This window comes from Stenella coeruleoalba (assembly GCF_951394435.1).
Source record: "Stenella coeruleoalba genome assembly, chromosome: 6".
Taxonomy (NCBI): Eukaryota; Metazoa; Chordata; class Mammalia; order Artiodactyla; family Delphinidae; genus Stenella; species Stenella coeruleoalba.
In genome coordinates, this window is record NC_137151.1 from 12,088,020 (window position 1) to 12,107,011 (window position 18,992).

Genomic DNA, 18,992 nt, shown 5'->3' on the forward strand with positions numbered 1-18,992 from the left:
AAGATTTCTGACTGGTAGGACATCAGGAAGGTTAAAAAAACATTTAGGATTGTATTTACCTTACTTTCTTCATTTTCCCTCAGATATTGTCAGACTTTGTTTGACTATATTATCTAATGAAACCTTATACATTTTTAAAAGCAGTAAAAGCTTCTGAAAAAGATACGTGAAGGATGGTTTGCATCCATTCACAAGTTTTGACTTCTTTCCTGCGGACTGCCAGAGTTAAGTATCTGATTGCCCTACTGTGTGTTGGCCCAGGCTCTGTGGTAGGTGTGAGGGATTCCAGAAGAATGTGTCTGCTCCAGGGACAGAGAGACAGAACAGATCTGCACACAGCTCATCACAGGGGGAGTCGGAGTAAAAGGCAAGATGTTTATGGCTGTGCAGCCCAGAGCAGGACAGAGCCGGGGAGGCTCGCAGAGGACGGTGCGTTCAGGATTACACAGGAGTGTGTTTGGTGTATGGGGCCGTCAGCCATGGCTTAGAGCTGTGACAGATCAAGACAAGATATTCGGGGATATTTAGGGAAAGCAGCCTGCCTCTGGGCTTATTATCGTGTCTCCGTGCAGCCTTCTCTTGGGATTGCTAATTATGCTCCTGTTACTAGGCTGCCACATTTCTCATTCCCTTGGAGGAGAATTTCAGTAACAGGGAGTGGGCGAAGCTGAAAGCCTGTTGGGGTATCAGCTTCCACAAAGTGACCCTGACACAGGGAGTTAGTTGTCTTTATAAAGAGAACGAACGAGGAACTTTCTCCCCGTTGGACCTGCGTGGGTCACGGCCTGCCTCAGGGGAAAAAAGAGGAAAAGCTTGGAGGTTTAGGTTCCGGCCTCCCTGGCAGATGGACAACGGGACAGACACCTCCTCGTAGTTTCTGTGACATTTTGTTCGTCCTCATAGATGAGTGTATACATTTTCTAAACGGACAATATGATCCAAAACTTGTAATTCCAAGTTCTAAACACCAAACTTGAAGTCAGTCTTTAGACTGATATGTTTTTCTGCCACTCCTGGACCTGAACCTCCAGTCACAGTGCCGTGCTGTGGTCTGTGTGGTGACTTTTGACCTAGAGTCTGTGTGTGGCTTGTTGCTTTGTGTCACCCCCGATCCAGCCTGGTTACAGCTCAGTCCTGAGGCTGCCGGGGCTCTGCCGGCCCTTCCTTAGGGGGTTCAGAATGTGGGTCAGTTCAGGCCGATGGAGGGACTGCTTCTGCCCCGGCCTGTGCCGGCCCTGGCCGCTCGCCAGCCTCTGTCCAGCATCTGGACCACAGTTGAGGACTTCAGCACAAGTTCACAGACTTACTCAGCCTTGAGAACTAGGCTGGTTTGCTAAGTCCACGAATGACTGTGTGTGCTCTCTGGACTTTTAATTTTTTCAAAAGGTTCTCTTCTGTGTTTTAAAATCTCTATTGTATCAACAGTTCTTTGGGGCATGCTGTTTTACTGCTGTTTTTCACTTCACGATAACTGCCTGCTAATTGGGTTACCAGGAGTGGGGTGATTGAGAGTTGGATGAAAATTAGCGTCACACTGTAGAAGTTTCACGCGTTATTTTTAAATGTCTTGTCCCAATGCTGTAAAAGGGGGAATGGAACTGGGGTGATTTTTAAGAGATTAAAGGAACCGAAGGCGCCAATGAGCTTATGCCAGGTTTCTACCCCAGGCTGTCACATGAGAGAAGTGACCCTCAGAATGACAGTCTTTGCAGTGGTGCCAGGAGATAGAATTAATTATTTCTTTGGGCTCAGGGAGAACCGATCCTTCTCTAAGAACGTTTTCTGTGTAACAGATGTTTTCTTAATGTGTGAAAAGTTTTAAGTTGATGTAATAGCAAAAGCTTGCATAGCTAAAAATATTCATTCTCACACATGTGTTTGCCTTGGTTAAAGCTCTAGAAAAAGAGGCTGTATTCTAACAGATGTCTGCTTAGCTGAAAAGCCTAAAGAAAATGGGAATTTAAGTGACTCGTAGAGTTCAGTATGGATTGATTTAGTTGAAAGATACTGGAACATATTAGACCCAGAGACCACGAGACCCCTCACCCTGGACTGGATCCCGAGTGTGTCTCCTCTGTGACCGAGTGCGGTGGCAAACACAGTTCATTTGTCCGGGTCGGGAACGGCACCTTCTACATAGAGAAATTTAACCCCAGTTAACTGAAACTGGGTACCTTTCTGAGAGCCTAACCCCCTTTTGGATTTGATTTTAATTTCTGGGTGTCCCAAAAGCTGGGAACCAGAGGGCAAACTTATTTTTAGACGGTGTGTTAGTTTTCAAATAATAGGCTCAATTGACCTTTATCCTCCAAACACCTCTCTGGGCAAATGTAACCTGGTAAATGACTACACCCTCGTTCCTGTTCCCCTGAATTTCTAACTCAGATAGAAAAGGTGAATTACTTTCTCTGTTAGCACATGGATCCCATGAACAATCATGTAATCTTGCTGGTGCAGCGTCGTGGTGATGGGCACGCGGTACTGCGCTTTTAGGTTGGGACACGTGATTTGACCCCTGCACTGGGTTCTAAGCCTTGTGAGTTCGGGGTGTTTTCTATGTGCGTGTTTGCTTTTTATAGTTTCTGTTTAGCTGTCGGGCTTTCAACTGTCACTTTTCATTCACATCACTGTGCTTAACTCCTGTGTTCCATCCCCCTTTCTCGCTATTTCTATATTTAGTTGCTTCTAATCTGTTTAGAAAATTCAATAAGTAAGCCCGTTAGATTTGTTTCCAAAGGGGAAGTAAAGAGGCTGAGTCGGGACTGTTGGAGCTCAGTTTTAAAAAACCTCCCACTGGCTGCCTTTCCCCCTTCCCTTCCTTGGGGGCCGTTTCCACGCCGACACTGGTGATGAAGCAGCTGCGTCCTCGGTGCAGCGGACGTAATGTGGCATCTGCAGTGAACGTGGACAAGTTGTGATTAACTTTGAAAACTACAGGCTCTTTGAGGACGAATCTGAACCGCTTCCATTCTCTTCATACTTGCCCAGTTTTCTGTGTGGCATCCCTTACAGCAACATATATCCTAACCGCCTGGATATCCACATGCCGACATAGATGCTTTCTCTGGCCGTGAGGTTATCCTCCTGTAACATGAGAATATAAAAAGAATGGGGACCAAATGTTGAGTATTTTATTTCTGCCTTAAATAATCAGTTATCTTTTACAGTAGTTACAATACGAGAAGAAAGTCTTATATTTATCCACATATTTACTATCACCAGTGATCTTCATTTCTTAATGTAATTCCAAGTTTCCATTTGTTTTCATTTTCCTTTTGCCCGAAGATCTTCAGCATTCCCTGGAGTGCTGGTCTGCTGGTGATAAATTCTGGTCTTGTTTGTCTGAATAAGTTTTAATTCAGCCTCTGTTCTTAGAAGATATTTTTGCTGGATGTAGAATTCTAGGTTAATACTCCTTTCACCATTTTCATTCCGCTGTCTTCTGGCACACATGGTTTCTGATGAAAGCTGTTGTCATTTTGTTCCTCAGTATCTAATGTGTCTTTTTCCCTCTGGCTTCTGCTGGCAGTGCAATTTCACGTGTGTCAGACTGCTGGGTATCATCCTACAGATCTCTGAGACTATTCCTCTTATTTCTTTTCTTCTTCAGGCTCTTCTTTTTTTTGTCTCTATGCTTAATTTGGGTTAAATTTTATTGCTGTGTGTTTAAATTCTCTCATTTCCCCCTTCTTTTGCAGTGTCTAATCTGCTTTGAATCCCATTTCAACGATATTTTCATTTCAGCTACTGTGTTTTTTTAATTTCTAGAAGTTCCATTTGGTCCTTTTAAAACACCTTCCTTTTCTCTCATTATGTCTGTGAGTTCCTTTACTCCTTGACCACAGGTGTAGCAGTTTTAATGTTCCCGTCTGCAGGTTCCATCATCTCTGTCATTTCCTAGTGGGTCCTTATTTTTTGACGTTTTTCTCTCCTGATTATGAGCCACATTTCGCTGCTTCTCATCTGTTTATGAAGTTTTGCTTAGATGTTGTGTGTTGTGACTGTTACGTTGTTGAGCGTCTGCGTTTTGTCATAGTCCTTTAAAGAATGTCATGCTTTGTTTGGCAAAGCAGTTGAGTTACTTGCAGATCTGTCTACTGTCCTTGAGACCTGGCCCCACTACTAGGCTTGCTCTCTCTGGGGTCTCTACTGAATGCCTCCAGTGAGTCACCGAGAGCACCCCAGCTCTGGTGCTCGAGCATCTTCCTACTTTGTGTGGACTTTGGGGTTGTTCAGTTTACAGTCTCCTGGCCATTTTTTGCCCTCCCTTAGGGCATCTCACTCACGCGGCGTGGCCCAGAGCTTAAGGCATGCCTGGAGCTCTCTTTCAGTGTGGCTCTCTCTTTCCCAGCACTCGGCCCTGCCTCTCCCAGCTACCTGCCCCCCCCTGGAGTCTGGTCTTCATTTTCTCCACTTAGCAAGGCTGTCAGGCTCCCTGGCCTGGGTGGCCTGGGAATTGTCTCCAGGCAGGAACTTGGGGGTGATTGTAGAGCTCACCTTGTTTGTTTCCCTTCTCTGAGGCATCTCAGCTCTGCACTGCCTGTTGTCCTGTCTGAAAGTAGTAGTTTTACATATTCTGTCTGGTTTCTCTTAAGAGGTTAGGTCCTTGCTAATGCATCATTGCTGCAAGTGGAAATTCCAGGAATTCCAGTGAAATCGGCCCATTGAAAATAATTCTCAATAACAACGCATTTCTACATGGCTTGCCTGCCTGTGTTAGAAAGACAAAGCTAAACACAATTTACATGCGTTTTTGAGTGAAGCATAGTCGTGGTCGTGTCCCCCACTCACTATTAACCTTCCCCACAGCCCGGGGCTGTCACTGTTCTCAGTGGAGTAATGACACAGCCCCGCAGCGTGGCCGTGTCACGACAGCGGTCCACATGCTCTCGGGGCTCCTGTCAGTGCCCAGTGGGTGACCTCGTCCTGTACTTCAGACCAAGTTTTACTCTTGCAGCGGCCTTGTCAGTGTGCTCTACAGTGTAAGAATCACTTCTGAATCCACGTGGGAAGTCTGTGCTAGTGGACCACTGGACGCCTGAATCAGCAAGACCTTGCTGTATGGATTACGGCACAGCTTGCCCAGGCGATGGGGAATGTAAAGGCGTGTTGAGGGAAGCTGTTTGCACAGGGATCTGCATTTGTGAGGATATGGTTCCTCCCTCCCTGACTGTTGAATAAAAGAAGCCCTGTGATTTGAAGGGGATTGTTGGTGAGGTGTAAGGAACGTTAGGGTCCTGAGTAGACACAAGACTTGGCTGTTGATAGTTCAGCTGAGAAGCAACTAGAGCAAGAAAAACAGGTTATTTGTATCTGTTTTTTGGTCAGCAATTATTTACTTCAGACTTTCTGGTAAAAATCTAATGCCCGTTTTCAGAAATCATGAATATTGCCGGCTATGGACGTCAGTTTTCTTTTTTTGTTTTTAATGACTCCTAAGTTCTTTGTTTAGCCCCCTGAATGACCCACACGTGCTCTGTATCGGGAGAGCTTTAATTTTTGTGCCATCAGAATGCTGTTCATAAGTATGTTCATTTTTATAAGCCCAAAGATGGTTTTCTTTTTTAAAATTTTAAATACAACTTGAGGAATATTGGTTGGATTTCCTGCTGTTTAGAACATTTAGAAGTTAATGAACTTATGAAAAAATGCTCAACTTCACTATGAGAGGAATGCAACAGTAAAGAAGAGGCTTGCTTTTTTTTTTTTTTTTTTTTTTTTTAATATTCAGCATTGGCAAGGGTGTGGCAAGATAGGCCCTTCTTTGAATTTCCAGGAAAAGTATGTATTTATATGAGGTTTCTGAAAATAAGGTTGGCTGTACCCATCAAAAACTTTATTATACTCTTTGACCCAGTAATCCTTCTTCCAGGAATTTTTTTTTCCTTAAAATTATTAGAAGTTCAAACAAAGATGCAAGTAGAAAGGTATCTGTTGCAATATTATTTCTAATGGTAAGTTATTAGAATCACCCTAAATGTCTAACAATGAAAGTATTTTTCATTTGTGCCATTTTCCAGTTGCAAAGTACCATGGAACCGTGAAAATGGTGTTTATGAAGAATGTTTCATCATGTGGTAAAATGGACGTATTTGAAATACACAGTATCCAAAAACGAAATATATTTAATGTTAACTATTAAAAAAATGCATGAGAGGATGGTCATAAATATGTCAAATTGTTAAAGTATGCTCCTAGGTGGTAGTTTTATGAGAGGTTATTTTCTTCTTTATGGTTTTCCAGAATTGGGGTGGAGAGCATTCCAGATGTGTGAAAGCAAACAGGATGTTTGTAGCTGCATTCTGGACTCAGCTAAGGCTTTTTTCTAGACCTGGATGGGCACCTCAGGTTGCAAAAGAGTTGGCAAGCCATTCATCTCTAAGACTAGTTGCTGTTTTCAGTTCAGGTGAAAAAGTGCTTAAAAATGAAAACAAAAAACGATGTCTGTGCTTATTCTTCAGATAAAAATTTTGATGATGAGGATTCTGTGGATGGTAATAGGCCTTCTTCTGCCAGCTCTACGTCATCCAAAGCTCCAGCAAGCTCCCGCAGAAACGTTGGAATGGGGACTACCCGCAGGCTCGGCTCATCCACCCTTGGATCCAAGTCTTCAGGTAGGACCGAGCCCAGTGTGGTACCGCGGGGTCAGCTCTGCCGACGTTTAAAACCAGACGTGCGTTGATACTTGCCTTGTGCGTCCTTAAGAGGTGAAGTAATCCTGTTGGCAGTACACTTCCACTGGCTCTTCTTGAATTAAATTAGTTCTCTGCTGTGGATGCTGATAAGCTGGTAGGCTGTAAGTCTGAGCTGCTGTGTTGCCACATTTGCTGAGGCAGAGCCTCTGGGCGCGTGAACCCAATACAGAGTAGAGCGTGTGGTACCCTGATGGCCTCGGGCTCCAGCCATGCCTGACACTACCAGGGGGCCTTTCAGCCAGTTGCTGTGTATCAAGACGAGACTGTCCGGGCTTCCCTGGTGGCGCAGTGGTTAAGAATCCGCCTGCCAGTGCAGGGGACACGGGTTCGAGCTCTGGTCCGGGAAGATCCCACATGGCACGGAGCAGCTAAGCCCGAGCGCCACAACTGCTGAGCCTGCGCTCTAGAGTCCACGAACCATAACTGCTGAAGCCCACGAGCCACAACTACTGAGCCCGCACGCCCAGAGCCCGTGCTCCGCAACAAGAGAAGCCACCGCCACGAGAGGCCCGTGCACCGTAACAAAGAGTAGCCCCTGCTCACCGCAACTAGAGAAAGCCAGCGCGCAGCAGCAGAGACCCAACACAGCCAAAAATAAATAAATAAAATGTAAAAAAAAGAAAAGACTGAGACTGTCCGGAAGTCAGATTGTGCCTTATGTCTTTAAAATGTATTTTGTTGCTGTAGGGATGCCGAATTAGTGAATGGTAAGGATTAGCTCCCTGAGGCTTTGAACATTGATTTGTAAGGATTTCTTCCCTAATCCCCCTGCTATCCCATCCCCCAATTTAGGCAGTTTTGAGTCCTTGTTATAGACAGGTTTCATTTGGCTGTCACATTTTAAATTTACATGCAAATTACCTACTTTAAAAAAAAATGCTATTGAAGTATAGTTGATTTACTATAGTTGTGTAAATTTTTTACCTCCAAAAAACTCACATAGCTGCTGCTCTTAGAACCGCGCTTACTGTCAGCAGTGGGCTCTTGGCTCAGCCAGCTGAGCTGAGGTAAAGCCGAAGTGAGGACCCGCGTTAGGACGCCACCTCCTCCTGCTGGCCTTTCTTGCTCTCTGCAGCAGCCCCGGGCGGCGTGTCCTGACTCAGCGGCTCAGCGCCCGCCCTCGTAGCCTCTGCACAGCGTCTCTGCACAGCGGGAGCTGTGCTGGCGGCAGAGGGAAGAGCTGGGCTCGTTTCTTACGTTTGTGTTGCTCTTCCTAGTTCTTTCTAATCCTTTACTTTTTGGTTCCTTAAAAATTTGTTGTTGTTGTTGTTAAAGAGCTTAAATTCATACAACATGAAATCAACCATTTTAAAGGTAACGATTCAGTGGCATTTATTATCTTCACAGTGTTGAGCAACCACCACCTCTGCCTGGTTGCAACACAGTTTCATCCCTCAAAAGAAGACCCTATCCCCTTTAAACAGTTCCTCCCCGTTCCTTCCTTCCCCAGCCCATGTTTTGTCTTTAGGCATTTAGCTATCTAGAAATTTCATAGAAATGGAGGCATCCAATATGCAGTCTCCTGTGTCTGGCTCCTTTCCCTTGTCATAATGTTTTTGAGGTTCATCTCTGTTGGAGCATGTATCAGTACTTTTTTTTTAAAAAAAAATTAATTTTTGTCTGCGTTGGGTCTTCGTTGCTGCGCACGGGCTTTCTCTAGTTGCGGCGAGCGGGGGTTACTCTTCATTGCGGTGCGCGGGCTTCTGATTGCAGTGGCTTCTCTTGATGCGCAGCACGGACTCTCGGCGTGCGGGCTCAGTAGTTGTGGCTCGTGGGCTCTAGAGCGCAGGGTCAGTAGTTGTGGTGCACGGGCTTCGTTGCTTCACGGCATGTGGGATCTTCCCGGACCAGGGCTCGAGCCTGTGTCTCCTGCATTGGCAGGCGGATTCTTAACCGCTGCGCCACCAGGGAAGCCCTGAACAATCTTCCTAATGTGTTTTCTTGATCCGTTTTTGAGTAGCATCCATTCCATAGACGAGGCTTAGAAATTTTCTGTGTCATCAGACCACTTCTTTTCCTTCCCTTCCCTCACCGTTCCCCTTGCACACACCCGACCTGTGTAGATTGTGCAGAGGTACCAACCCTGTCTTCCCCTCAGACCTGATCCTGTCCTTTTCCGTTTCGTCTAACGCCATAGTCGTGAGTTTCCCTGTTGGCTCCCCATCAGATGCCTCGGGCCCAGGGACTGTGCTTGGCCCACGAGTCCTCTTCGGTATGTGGTGCCAGGCCTCACACAGAGGAGCGCTCAGCTCAGCACCCATCTGCTCGGTGGGACGCAGTCCTAACCTAAAGCAGACACAGGGCACCACTCACAGTGTGTTACTGCTGTCTGTGTGTAGTTTGCTTGTGAATGCAGAGTAATAGTCATCAAGAGTGATGACACGTATTTACCACTGTAACGAGTTGTCTTTAAAGCCCTTTCTGTCTAGGTGGTCCATGAGCACCTCAAACTCCAGATAACTTGTCTGGTAAGAAGCTCTAGAAAAGCACTTGGACTAATCAATATAAATCATTAATGAGGGTTACAGGGATGACTGTAGATAACCATTTGGAAACCTTTGTTATGAAGAAAAAACATCTGATAAAATGTCACATGATTTTCATACGTGAAGTGACGCTTATATTAGCAAACAGAAAAAGCTTCCTCCCAAATGATAGCAATTATAACAACTTTTAAGTAACGGAGTATCTTACAGCAACTTCGTGGGGTCAACTTGCAACTGACATGTACATGAAAAATTGACAGTTATCATGAGTTAAAGGAAATGAAAATGTTTTTTTCCTTTTTTCTTTCGAAATAATGTTTGGAGACCAATATGAAGTTGAGATGAAACTGTTAAATTCTTTAGAACTTATTTGAATGTTTCACAGAATTGCTAGATTCCTAACAATGACATAATTTCATTTATTCCCTGAAGAATTAAAATTTCTATTATATGTTTATTTGGAATCTTTGAAAAGACTTATACATTAATACAGTATAAACCATCTAAATCCTTTAACGGCTAGACTGGCCCTCCTTGAGCAAGTAGTGTCTTTAAATGGTTTTAAGCTAACATACGTTACACTGTAAAATTACTATACTTTATCTGAATATTGAAAGTCTATAATGCTTGTCAATGCCACAAAAACTCTAAACTTAAGACTTAAAACATAGTTACAAATCTTCCAAAATATAATTTTGATTTTGTATCTTCAGACTCCTCCGATGCACACTGTTTACATTTCAAAAATTGATCTTTTTTATAGCTGCAAAAGAGGGAGCTGGTGCTGTTGATGAAGAGGACTTTATTAAAGCATTTGATGATGTGCCTGTAGTCCAGGTGAGTGAAGATGTTTCGTTTGGTTAAAAACAAGGATGGGCTTATGCTTCAAGTTTCACTTTTCCAGTGTGCGACGCGCGGAGTTTCTTACTAGGTAGGGTAATTCTGACTGTCAAGCCCACAGGAGATCTGAGGTTGCAGACCAGGAAAAGAAGAGCGAAAGTCACGGCCCAGGATGACCTTTCAGTAAGAACTGAGAGAAGTAGCTTGCTCCTGCAGTGAGTGTGTGGGTTAGGTCACCTAAAAGAGGGGGAAATGAGGGATTAGGTTAGAAGAGAGAACAAGGAAGCATGCTTATGTAGGGATTTTCCTCAGAAAGAAAAGTTTGTAAAGTTGAAGAATTTGGGTGTCTGAAAACTACAAAAAATGGTTTCATAAAATCTTAGTTTATTCCATCTTGATGCTCCCCTTAAGTACCACCTAACAGATGCGGCACAGTTGATTGACAGAAGCTGGGGTACAGCCACACTTTTCAGACTGCTTTGTGCCTCAGCACTGTCTCTCGTTGATCGGGGCTTGTGCTACATCAGGTGTCCGTGCTCTGGATTCCTACAGCGCTTAGTGTCTGTGTGAATCCCTTGTCACCTGCTGCTTCGTTGCCGTGTGTGTGTATAAAGCAGGTAACAGGTGTTTTAGGCTCAGGACCATCCTTACGTCCTTGACCTTCCCAGCATGCCTCACTCTTGGTTGTTTTTGGTTCCCCCCCCCTCACCATCTTATGAGTAATATGTGAGGATAAATGAGAGAGCAGACCTGAAAGTATTTAAAGTTGCAAGTACAGACGTACTTGCTGTGTTGCGCTTCGCTTTGTTGTGCTTCACGGATACTGCAGTTTTACAGACTGAAGGTCCGTGGCCACCCTGCGTCGAGCACGTCTGTTGGTGCCCTTTTTCCAGCGGCATTTGCTCACCTCGTGTCTCTGTGTCACATTTTGGTAATTCTCACAATATTTCAAACCCTCCATCAGCAAAAAGATTACAGTTCACTGAAGACTCAGAGGATGGTTAGCATATTTTAGCAAGAAAGTATTTTTAAATTAAGGTATGCACACTTTTTTTTTTTTTAAGACATCATGCTATTGCACAGTTAATAGACTACAGTCTAGGAGACCAAAAGAATTCGTGTGACTTGCTTCATTGCGGTATTCACTTTATGACAGGGGTCTGGAAGCGACCCGGCAGTGTCTCCGAGGTCTGCCTGTATAATGTGGTGTTACAAAAAACGCTAAGAGTAATCAATGACTTGTGCATCACTGCCGGTTCCCCAGTGGGCTTTCTTCTCTTTTGTACATGAAATTATCTGTTAACTTATAGCAAAGCCATATTTGAGGCAAGGTTATCCATACGTGGGCATCGGATCTAGTCGGTATGCATTCAGAGCAGGAAAGAAGCTCAATCTAAGACAAACTTGACTAGATGTTATCTTGAAGGCCCTTCTGAAAAATGAAATAATTTCTTTTACTGGGCTCACTAAGTGCCCTTGACTTCAGGTAATTAAGGAATAATCTTTGTTTATTCTGTAAATTTTCTCCTATTGATTGTAAATTAATTTTGCTTACAGATTTACTCCAGCCGAGACCTTGAGGAGTCCATAAACAAGATTAGGGAAATATTATCTGATGACAAGCATGATTGGGAGCAAAGAGTAACCGCTGTAAGCCACTGACTGTGTGATTACATTTGCATTCGATATTTACACGGTCTGAATACTTTGTTATGAAACTGGGGTGCAGCTCTGATGAATTTTAAGTAGTAAATATTTTAAATATAAGCTTCCATATTTACACGTCGCCTTTTTAGTAGATTACTTCACTTCTGTTCTTCAAACATGCCAGCTTCTATCTTCTTGTGTATCCTGTACTTCTAGCAGAGACCTACCTGTGGTACGACCGCCGCTCCTACGACCTCAGTAAAGATGTAGTTCTGTGACCATTGGCCAGGAGAGCGGCTTTTTAGTGACATTTTCAGTGTGTGTCTCTCTATCCCTTGCTTTCTTCACAGCACTTCTGCTCCCTCTGTTTTTAAAAGTGGATTAATGGGGCTTCCCTGGTGGTGCAGTGGTTGAGAGTCCGCCTGCCGATGCAGGGGACACGGGTTCGTGCCCCAGTCCGGGAAGATCCCACATGCCGCGGAGCGGCTGGGCCCGTGAGCCATGGCCGCTGAGCCTGCGCGTCCGGAGCCTGTGCTCCGCAACGGGAGAGGCCACAGCAGTGAGAGGCCCGCGTACCGCAAAGAAAAAAAAAAAAGTGGATTAATGAAAAGAAGTGGGCCGAGCATCAAATGCAGGGGCATTACGTGAAGGCGTGTCTTTTCTGAGGAGAGCGATCATGCGTTGGTTGTCTGGCAGGAAGAGGGCTGGGAACACTGCTGTGTGTCTGTTTTGGATGCACACTGGCCCTTTAGTAAAGACACAGTGGCGCGTACTGTGCAAAGGCTGTAGCGTCGCTTCTTCCTATGATTCACGGAGTGAATGGCGGTTGGAGTGGGGTGCGGGGGAAGGTGAGCTCAGGGAAGGCGCTTTTACAGGCTACAGTGAGGGTTTAGCTACTCTATCCTTAGCATCACAGCATGTGTAAGCCACTAAACTGTTTCCCATTAAAAAGTACGCTTTACAGAAGAATTGTAATCCATTTATCACAGACACTAATTTTAAAAATTACTAGTTCTTATTTATGATACCTAGATATATCAGCAACTATTTAGTTGGCTGAATTCTTTTTGGAAAACTCTGTATCATTTAACTTTGATATTGATCTCTAATATTTGATGGCTTCTGTTGTTCTGTATATTCTGTTCTAAGAATTGTTTTGTCTGTCTCTTCGTTTTCTCCATCCCCTTAGCTAAAAAAGATTAGATCTTTACTTTTGGCTGGTGCTGCTGAGTATGATAACTTCTTCCAACATTTGCGTCTTTTGGACGGAGCCTTTAAACTATCGGCTAAGGATCTGCGCTCTCAGGTAGTGCGGGAGGCTTGTATCACCTTGGGGTAAGGATTGCAAATGCTCCCGATTCTCACATCATAAAATAGCCTCATGACGGTGCTTCAGAGATGGTTCATTGAATACGCCCACTGGGTTTCTTTCACGGAACTTTCAACTGGTCTCCAAGACCCATTCCAGTTACGCTTCTGTTAACACTTTTACAATAGTTCCTGACCAGTTATGTTAAGTCTGACAGATTTTAAATTTTATTCAGTGACTTAGCTCTGAAGCCTCTATTTTAAACCTGAAGCAGTTATTAATAATATGAAAAAATGAAATTTTGTAAACTGTTTTCCTCAGCTTTTTCACTGATTTTGCTGGCAGGTGGTAGCATGATTATTAGAATGTTTGTTTCTAGAAGAGCACTGTAGCTGTAAGGTTAAAGGCATGTGCTGCGGGGACATTTTTTTTTATCCTCACTAAACCTGTATCAGTATCTAAAACTTCTGTCTTAGAAAATATGTTAGAATATCAGAGCAGCAGCAATACTAAGGTGGCTTTGCAGCTGTTTAAAGTTTTGACCTGAGACACTGAAGTGTGAATGTTGTATGTTAAAAATAAAGAAAAAAAGGGGGTGAAAGAGCTTTTTCATATTTGTGTTTTATCGGTATATGACTAACTTGTTTTTTGCTATTTTAAGAGTCATTAGTTGGAAGTGATTTATTTATTTAAAAAAAATAGCAAACTCTTGGGCTAGTGGCTATTTGCGAAGTCCTCTATATGCACATTGGAAGTATTTGTAGAGTATTTTACTTAGACCTTTGTCCTTTATCCTTAGATAACTTTACATGAAGGCTCTAAAATGTTAAGAGGGTTATGTGCTACACTGTTGGAAAGAACTATGACTTCAGTTCAGTGTTCATTTCTGGTTATAGGCATCTGTCATCAGTGCTGGGGAACAAGTTTGACCATGGAGCTGAAGCCATTATGCCAACGATCTTTAATTTAATTCCGAACAGTGCCAAAATTATGGCCACCTCTGGTGTTGTAGCTGTTAGGTTAATCATTCGGGTGAGTATGTTTTGGGGCCGTACATAGACTAAGCAAGTGGTAAATATTGCTGGTTGATAAGCACTTATCAGAGACATTTTTCATTTGAGTGATTATGTACATGGAATAATACCGTACGTACAACACTGGCCTTTTTACCCCACGTAACTATCGCACATGAGCCTTTTACGTTCCCTAGTGTGAACTGTGGGTGTGATGTATAGTTACTGAGGTGTTGCTCATCAACCGTCATTGGTTTTAAACATTTGAACATGGGTGTCTGCTTCTGAGTTTATACTCTGTTCTTTATGTGTCCGGGTATCACTTCTGTTCTTCTCTCCCCAGCTGTTCCATTTTAGGTATTTGTGCTTGTGGTTTTGTTATTCGCCTGACATTTTATTTAAATAATTGTACATAAGCCCAGAAACAAAATGTTCTCTTCAGTTAAGTTTTCAAAACACTCATTTACTTAAATCCAAGTCATTAGCCAAGTAATTTACGTGCAGATTTTCAGTAAAACCTAATGGTTCACAAAGGCTTAATAAGTTCTGCGCATCACCTTCTCCCCACTGTCAAGTCCCTTTTCCCCAGAGGCAACCCTTGAAACTGGGTCTTGATGTTAACTGAAATCTATCCGGAATATTCGTGATTACTGTGGGTTGCTTACTTCATATTATTTGTAGTTCTTACTGTTTGCACTGCCTACTTCAGGTATTAAACCAAAAGCCGTTATCAGACATTTCTGTTGAAATAGTATTAAACTATATTGGCCTGCTGACTGCTTTTTACTCATTCAGATCTCTACTGCTCAGGTAATTTAGACTTCATACCAGTGATTTGTTTTGATTTTAGACTGACTTACTTGTCATCACATTGCCTGTTTTGGCTCTGTAAATTCTGTCATGCCCTTTGGCAATATCCAATGAAAGTCTTTCTCCTTTTTAAACTCAGTGAAATTCTAATCTGAATATGCAGGTGCTTTAGGTAGGTTAGTAAAGAAGTGGTTGTCTTAGCTCTGCATTTTCAAATGTTCGCCTCTGATTTTTGTTCTTTTCCGCAGCACACACACATCCCTAGGCTAATACCCATCATAACAAGCAACTGTACCTCCAAGTCTGTCGCCGTTAGAAGGTAAGTTTTTAAAGAATTTTTCTCATTAGTTTTGAATTGTTTAAAAACCGAAACAAATTTCAAATTTACCTCCATGCAAAAAACTTTATGTTTGAAATGGTTAATATGATTTACGATTGCTGTGACAGATGCCTTTGGGCTGAAGGCTCATGATCTCAGTTGTCTGGAAAGCTAATTTGGAAGGCCTGTTACTTCTGTCTGTGTGTGTAGTGTGAGAGCGAGTGTGTGTGTGGGTTATGTGGGAGGGGCGGGGGGCGGGGGAGTGTACCCCCTGCGCATTTTCTTCCTGCGATGGTGCCTCTGCCTCTGTCATTGGTCTGCCCCATTCCCCGAGTGAAGGCCATGGCTGCCCGCCTGGAAGAAACATTGTGAAGATCAGCGGCTGTTCTTTATATTAACATAGATACGCGGGAGGCGTGTGTTGTTTGCGGCTTCTGATGTGACTCCTGGCGCTCTGAATCCTGACCTTGCTTGTGCTGCTGTCACAGTGACTGCACGTCGCTCCTCAGATTTATCACCACAGCCTAGAACTGTTAAATGCTAGGGACCGCAGTGTTACCCCCCGAGCTTCTTATGTTGAGGGGAGGTAGACCCTGAAGGTACAGCCTGGGTGGCCCGCGGGGGCTTTGTCTTGGGTCCTGCTGAGCTGCCCCAGCCCACGTGTGGGATCAGGGCTCTGTGCTCCCAGCTCGGATCTGTGGGTCTGGACTGGTGACTCAGAGGCTTTCGAGTCCTAAAATCTGTGGACCCTCTTCCCAGGAAAGTGTAGATACACAGAAGTTTTGTGTAGGTTTTCAGAGGATTCATGGACTGAAGCCTTCAGTAGACTAGGTCAGGAGCTTTGTGGGGTAAATGAACGGCCGGCCTGGGCAGCAGGCAGCCTCTCGGCCCCGTTCCTGCGGTTCTGTGTCTTGATCCAGCCCAGGAGAGGGCCCTTCACTCCAAGGCGTCGAGCCCAGCCGCCCCTTGGCCGCCCGCTGTTCCTCTCCTTTCCTGGGCTGTCACGTTGGACCCACCAGGGTTTCACAGGCGGGGGGATCCTTCCAAGCATGAGGCGGCCCCCATCGCCGTCGTGTTCCCAGCCACATGGAAGGCAAGGGAGAAAAGAGGGGAATGAGCCAGCTACGTAAAGCCAGGGAGAAAGACGCATTCTCCTTCCACCGAAAAGGCTGACTGTTCCAGCAGCGTGGCTCGGTGGACTGTCGCTGACCCACAGTCCAGCCGCCCTCGGGGGCAGAGCAGCTCCGGGCACCCCCCAACCCCCCAAGGCCAGCGCCTGGCCATCGAGGTGCGGGCTGGTGGGGGACTTCCCACGTGCTGGGGAGAGAGCTGTTCTGCAGGTTCTCAGTCACTTCGGTAGAAGGGGCTTGACGCTTGGTGGAAGCTCAGTGAATGGCAGCCATCCTAAGAATTTTCTGCTGCGGTTATATTGTCACTGTTGATTTGGGTTTCCATGAGCAGTTTGGAAAGCGTGTTTGCTTTGGGCAAGGCAGTTCCTCTGGTGAAGCGACACATCTCTGTGGGGAACGTTACAGGATATTTAGCGTATCAGCCAACTTGGGCTGCTGTAACAGAAATACCGTGCGCAGGGCGGCTTACACGACAGGCGGGTATTTTCTCACCGCTCTGGAGCCGGGAATTCTGAGGTCAGGGTCCGGCAGGGCTGGGTTCTCATGGAAGCAGCTTGCAGGTGCAGCTTTCTTGCTGTGTCTTCGCGGCGGCGGGGGCCGGGGAGCGCCCTCCTTAGAGGGCCACTAATCCCGTCAGGCGAGCATCACTCTCAGGACGCCCCGTGAACCCCACTGCTTCCCCAGGGCCCCGTCTCCAAATACCATCATACTGGGGGTTAGGGCGTCAACATAAGAAACTCAGGCGGTAACACTTCGGTCCCTAGCATTTAACAGTTCTAGCCTGTGGTGCTGAATTTGAGTAGCGACGTGCAGTCACTGTGACAGCAGACATGCCACCCCCTTCACCGGCTTCCGAGCCGCACACCCAGACTGGCGTTCCTGTGTTTAGTCAGAGCCATGTGTCTTAATGCTGAAAGGAGTACTAGGGACCATCTGGGCCCAGTCCCTCTGCCTTCAGGAAGGAAAAGAGAGCCAGAGGGGGCAGTGTAACCAAGGCAGTGCGCTTTCTGTCCTGTATTCAACCTGTCGCTAGCTTCACTTCATAGAACTTGTAAGAAATGGATTGCCCAATCTCCCTGCCTTTAAGAAGTTTATAATTTAGTTGGGGAGATTAAAAACAATAATGCAAAGCAATGTAAGCGTGAGTTGCAACGTACGTATTGTGGATTTAGGAATTCAGAGGGCAGTGATTAAAACTAGCTGATATATTCCCTAGAAGCCTCCTAGACAAGTTAAAAAAGACTGAGCTGCCCTATGAATGAGGAGTACGACTCAGTGAAGAAAAGGTAGAAGTTCTAAGCAGATGTGCTTAAGTAATGCAGAGTGTTTAAATAATGCCAACATCGATGTACTTCTGTATATGATTTTAGCCTTCTAAAAAGTTGAAGACAAAACCTAATTTACATGGCATATTTTCGATGAAATAGATTGTTCTGAAACACATTGAAGACAAGAATTAGCACTAAAGATGGCTGGATTCACTAAGAAATAAGTAAACGTAGACATATGCATACACACATAAAGAGACAAGGGAAGTCCACACCAGGAAATGACATGGACAAAGGGCAGAGGTAGAGTGACCGTGGCCTGGGCTGGGGCGGGGGGGTGGGGGACAGCGGTGGTGAGAAAGGGTGTGGGCAGAGGTCAGTGTCTCTCCTTGGAGAAGATTTGTTTCGCCGACCGCTCCCCCGGCCCCCACTATTAGCAGCAGCCCTGGGACTGAGCTGTGCAACTCCCCTGAGCCCTCTGAAGCCCCTGTGCTCCCGGCACATCACGTGGTAACGGTTCCTTGTCTGTCTTGCTCGGTGGATCGTGTCTCGGTTACCATTGTATGCCTGGCATCTAGCATAGGGGAAGGGTTTATTCAAGATTTACTGAGTGATTAATTGTGTGGATTCTGAGGTTTTGAATTGGGAAGATCATGGGAAAGAAAGTCTGATCGTTAGAGAAAGATTGCCTTCTGATTTATTTCCTTGATTGGGTTCCTTAAGTCTAATAATATTTATTCCTACAAAGATAGTTATCCTGGAATTTAGAAAAAGGAAATGATGACGAGGTAGGACCCGAAGTGGTGATATAATCCAAAGGAGATGAGACCAGCATTGTTTTTGTGTACAGATCAGACCAAGAAAGATGACAGAAGTGAGAAGAAAGGATGTTGAAAGGTTGCAGAGAGGAAAATGCCAAGTAGCTAGAGAAAAATCTGTTTTAAATACTTGGCAGGAAAATTGGGTAAACACTTTGTTTTCCAGGGTATGTTTTACTTTCTTTGTACAAGGCATTCTTTGGAATTAATGCAAAGACTAATTCCCTGATTCTGTAATGCACTCAGATCTTTTGTGCACCTGTAGCTCCTGTATTAATGTATCATTTGAGGTGGAATAAAAACCAACAACAGTGATACACCCTTTCAGTAAGGTTGCCATGAAGCCCAAGTTTCTGATTTGAAGGGAACTCTCCTGTATCCTGTCCCTATAACTTTGTGATTTTTCTTCTGGACCACCATAGGTGCTTAATTATTTCAATCTGCTTTGGTTTTCAGTCAGTTCTGATTCCATCTTTATGTTCCATTTTTTGAATCATAAAAAAAATAGAAGATGGGACTTCCCTGGTGGTCCAGTGGTTAAGACTCTGCACTTCCAGTGCAGGTGGTACAGGCTTGATCCCTGGTCCAGCAGCTAAGATCCCACATGCCTCGTGGCCAAAAAACCAAAAAAAACCCCATAAAACAGAAGCAACACTG

General features: G+C 44.7%; 1 protein-coding gene across 12 annotated transcripts in view; it reads left to right on the plus strand.

Annotated features, from left to right (window-relative positions):
* Positions 1-18,992, plus strand: part of CLASP1 (cytoplasmic linker associated protein 1) — a 267,526-nt gene that overhangs the window by 141,005 nt on the left and 107,529 nt on the right. For 11 of the 12 annotated variants that reach the window (XM_079924259.1, XM_079924263.1, XM_079924261.1 and 8 more), the window contains 6 exons: positions 6,462-6,614; positions 9,945-10,018; positions 11,579-11,671; positions 12,858-13,003; positions 13,874-14,009; positions 15,049-15,119. In XM_079924259.1, the coding sequence (XP_079780385.1) occupies positions 6,462-6,614; positions 9,945-10,018; positions 11,579-11,671; positions 12,858-13,003; positions 13,874-14,009; positions 15,049-15,119 (673 nt within the window). Of the gene's footprint in view, positions 1-6,461; positions 6,615-9,944; positions 10,019-11,575; positions 11,672-12,857; positions 13,004-13,873; positions 14,010-15,048; positions 15,120-18,992 lie in introns of those variants that run through there. The other variant, XM_079924257.1, reaches the window with a different exon arrangement.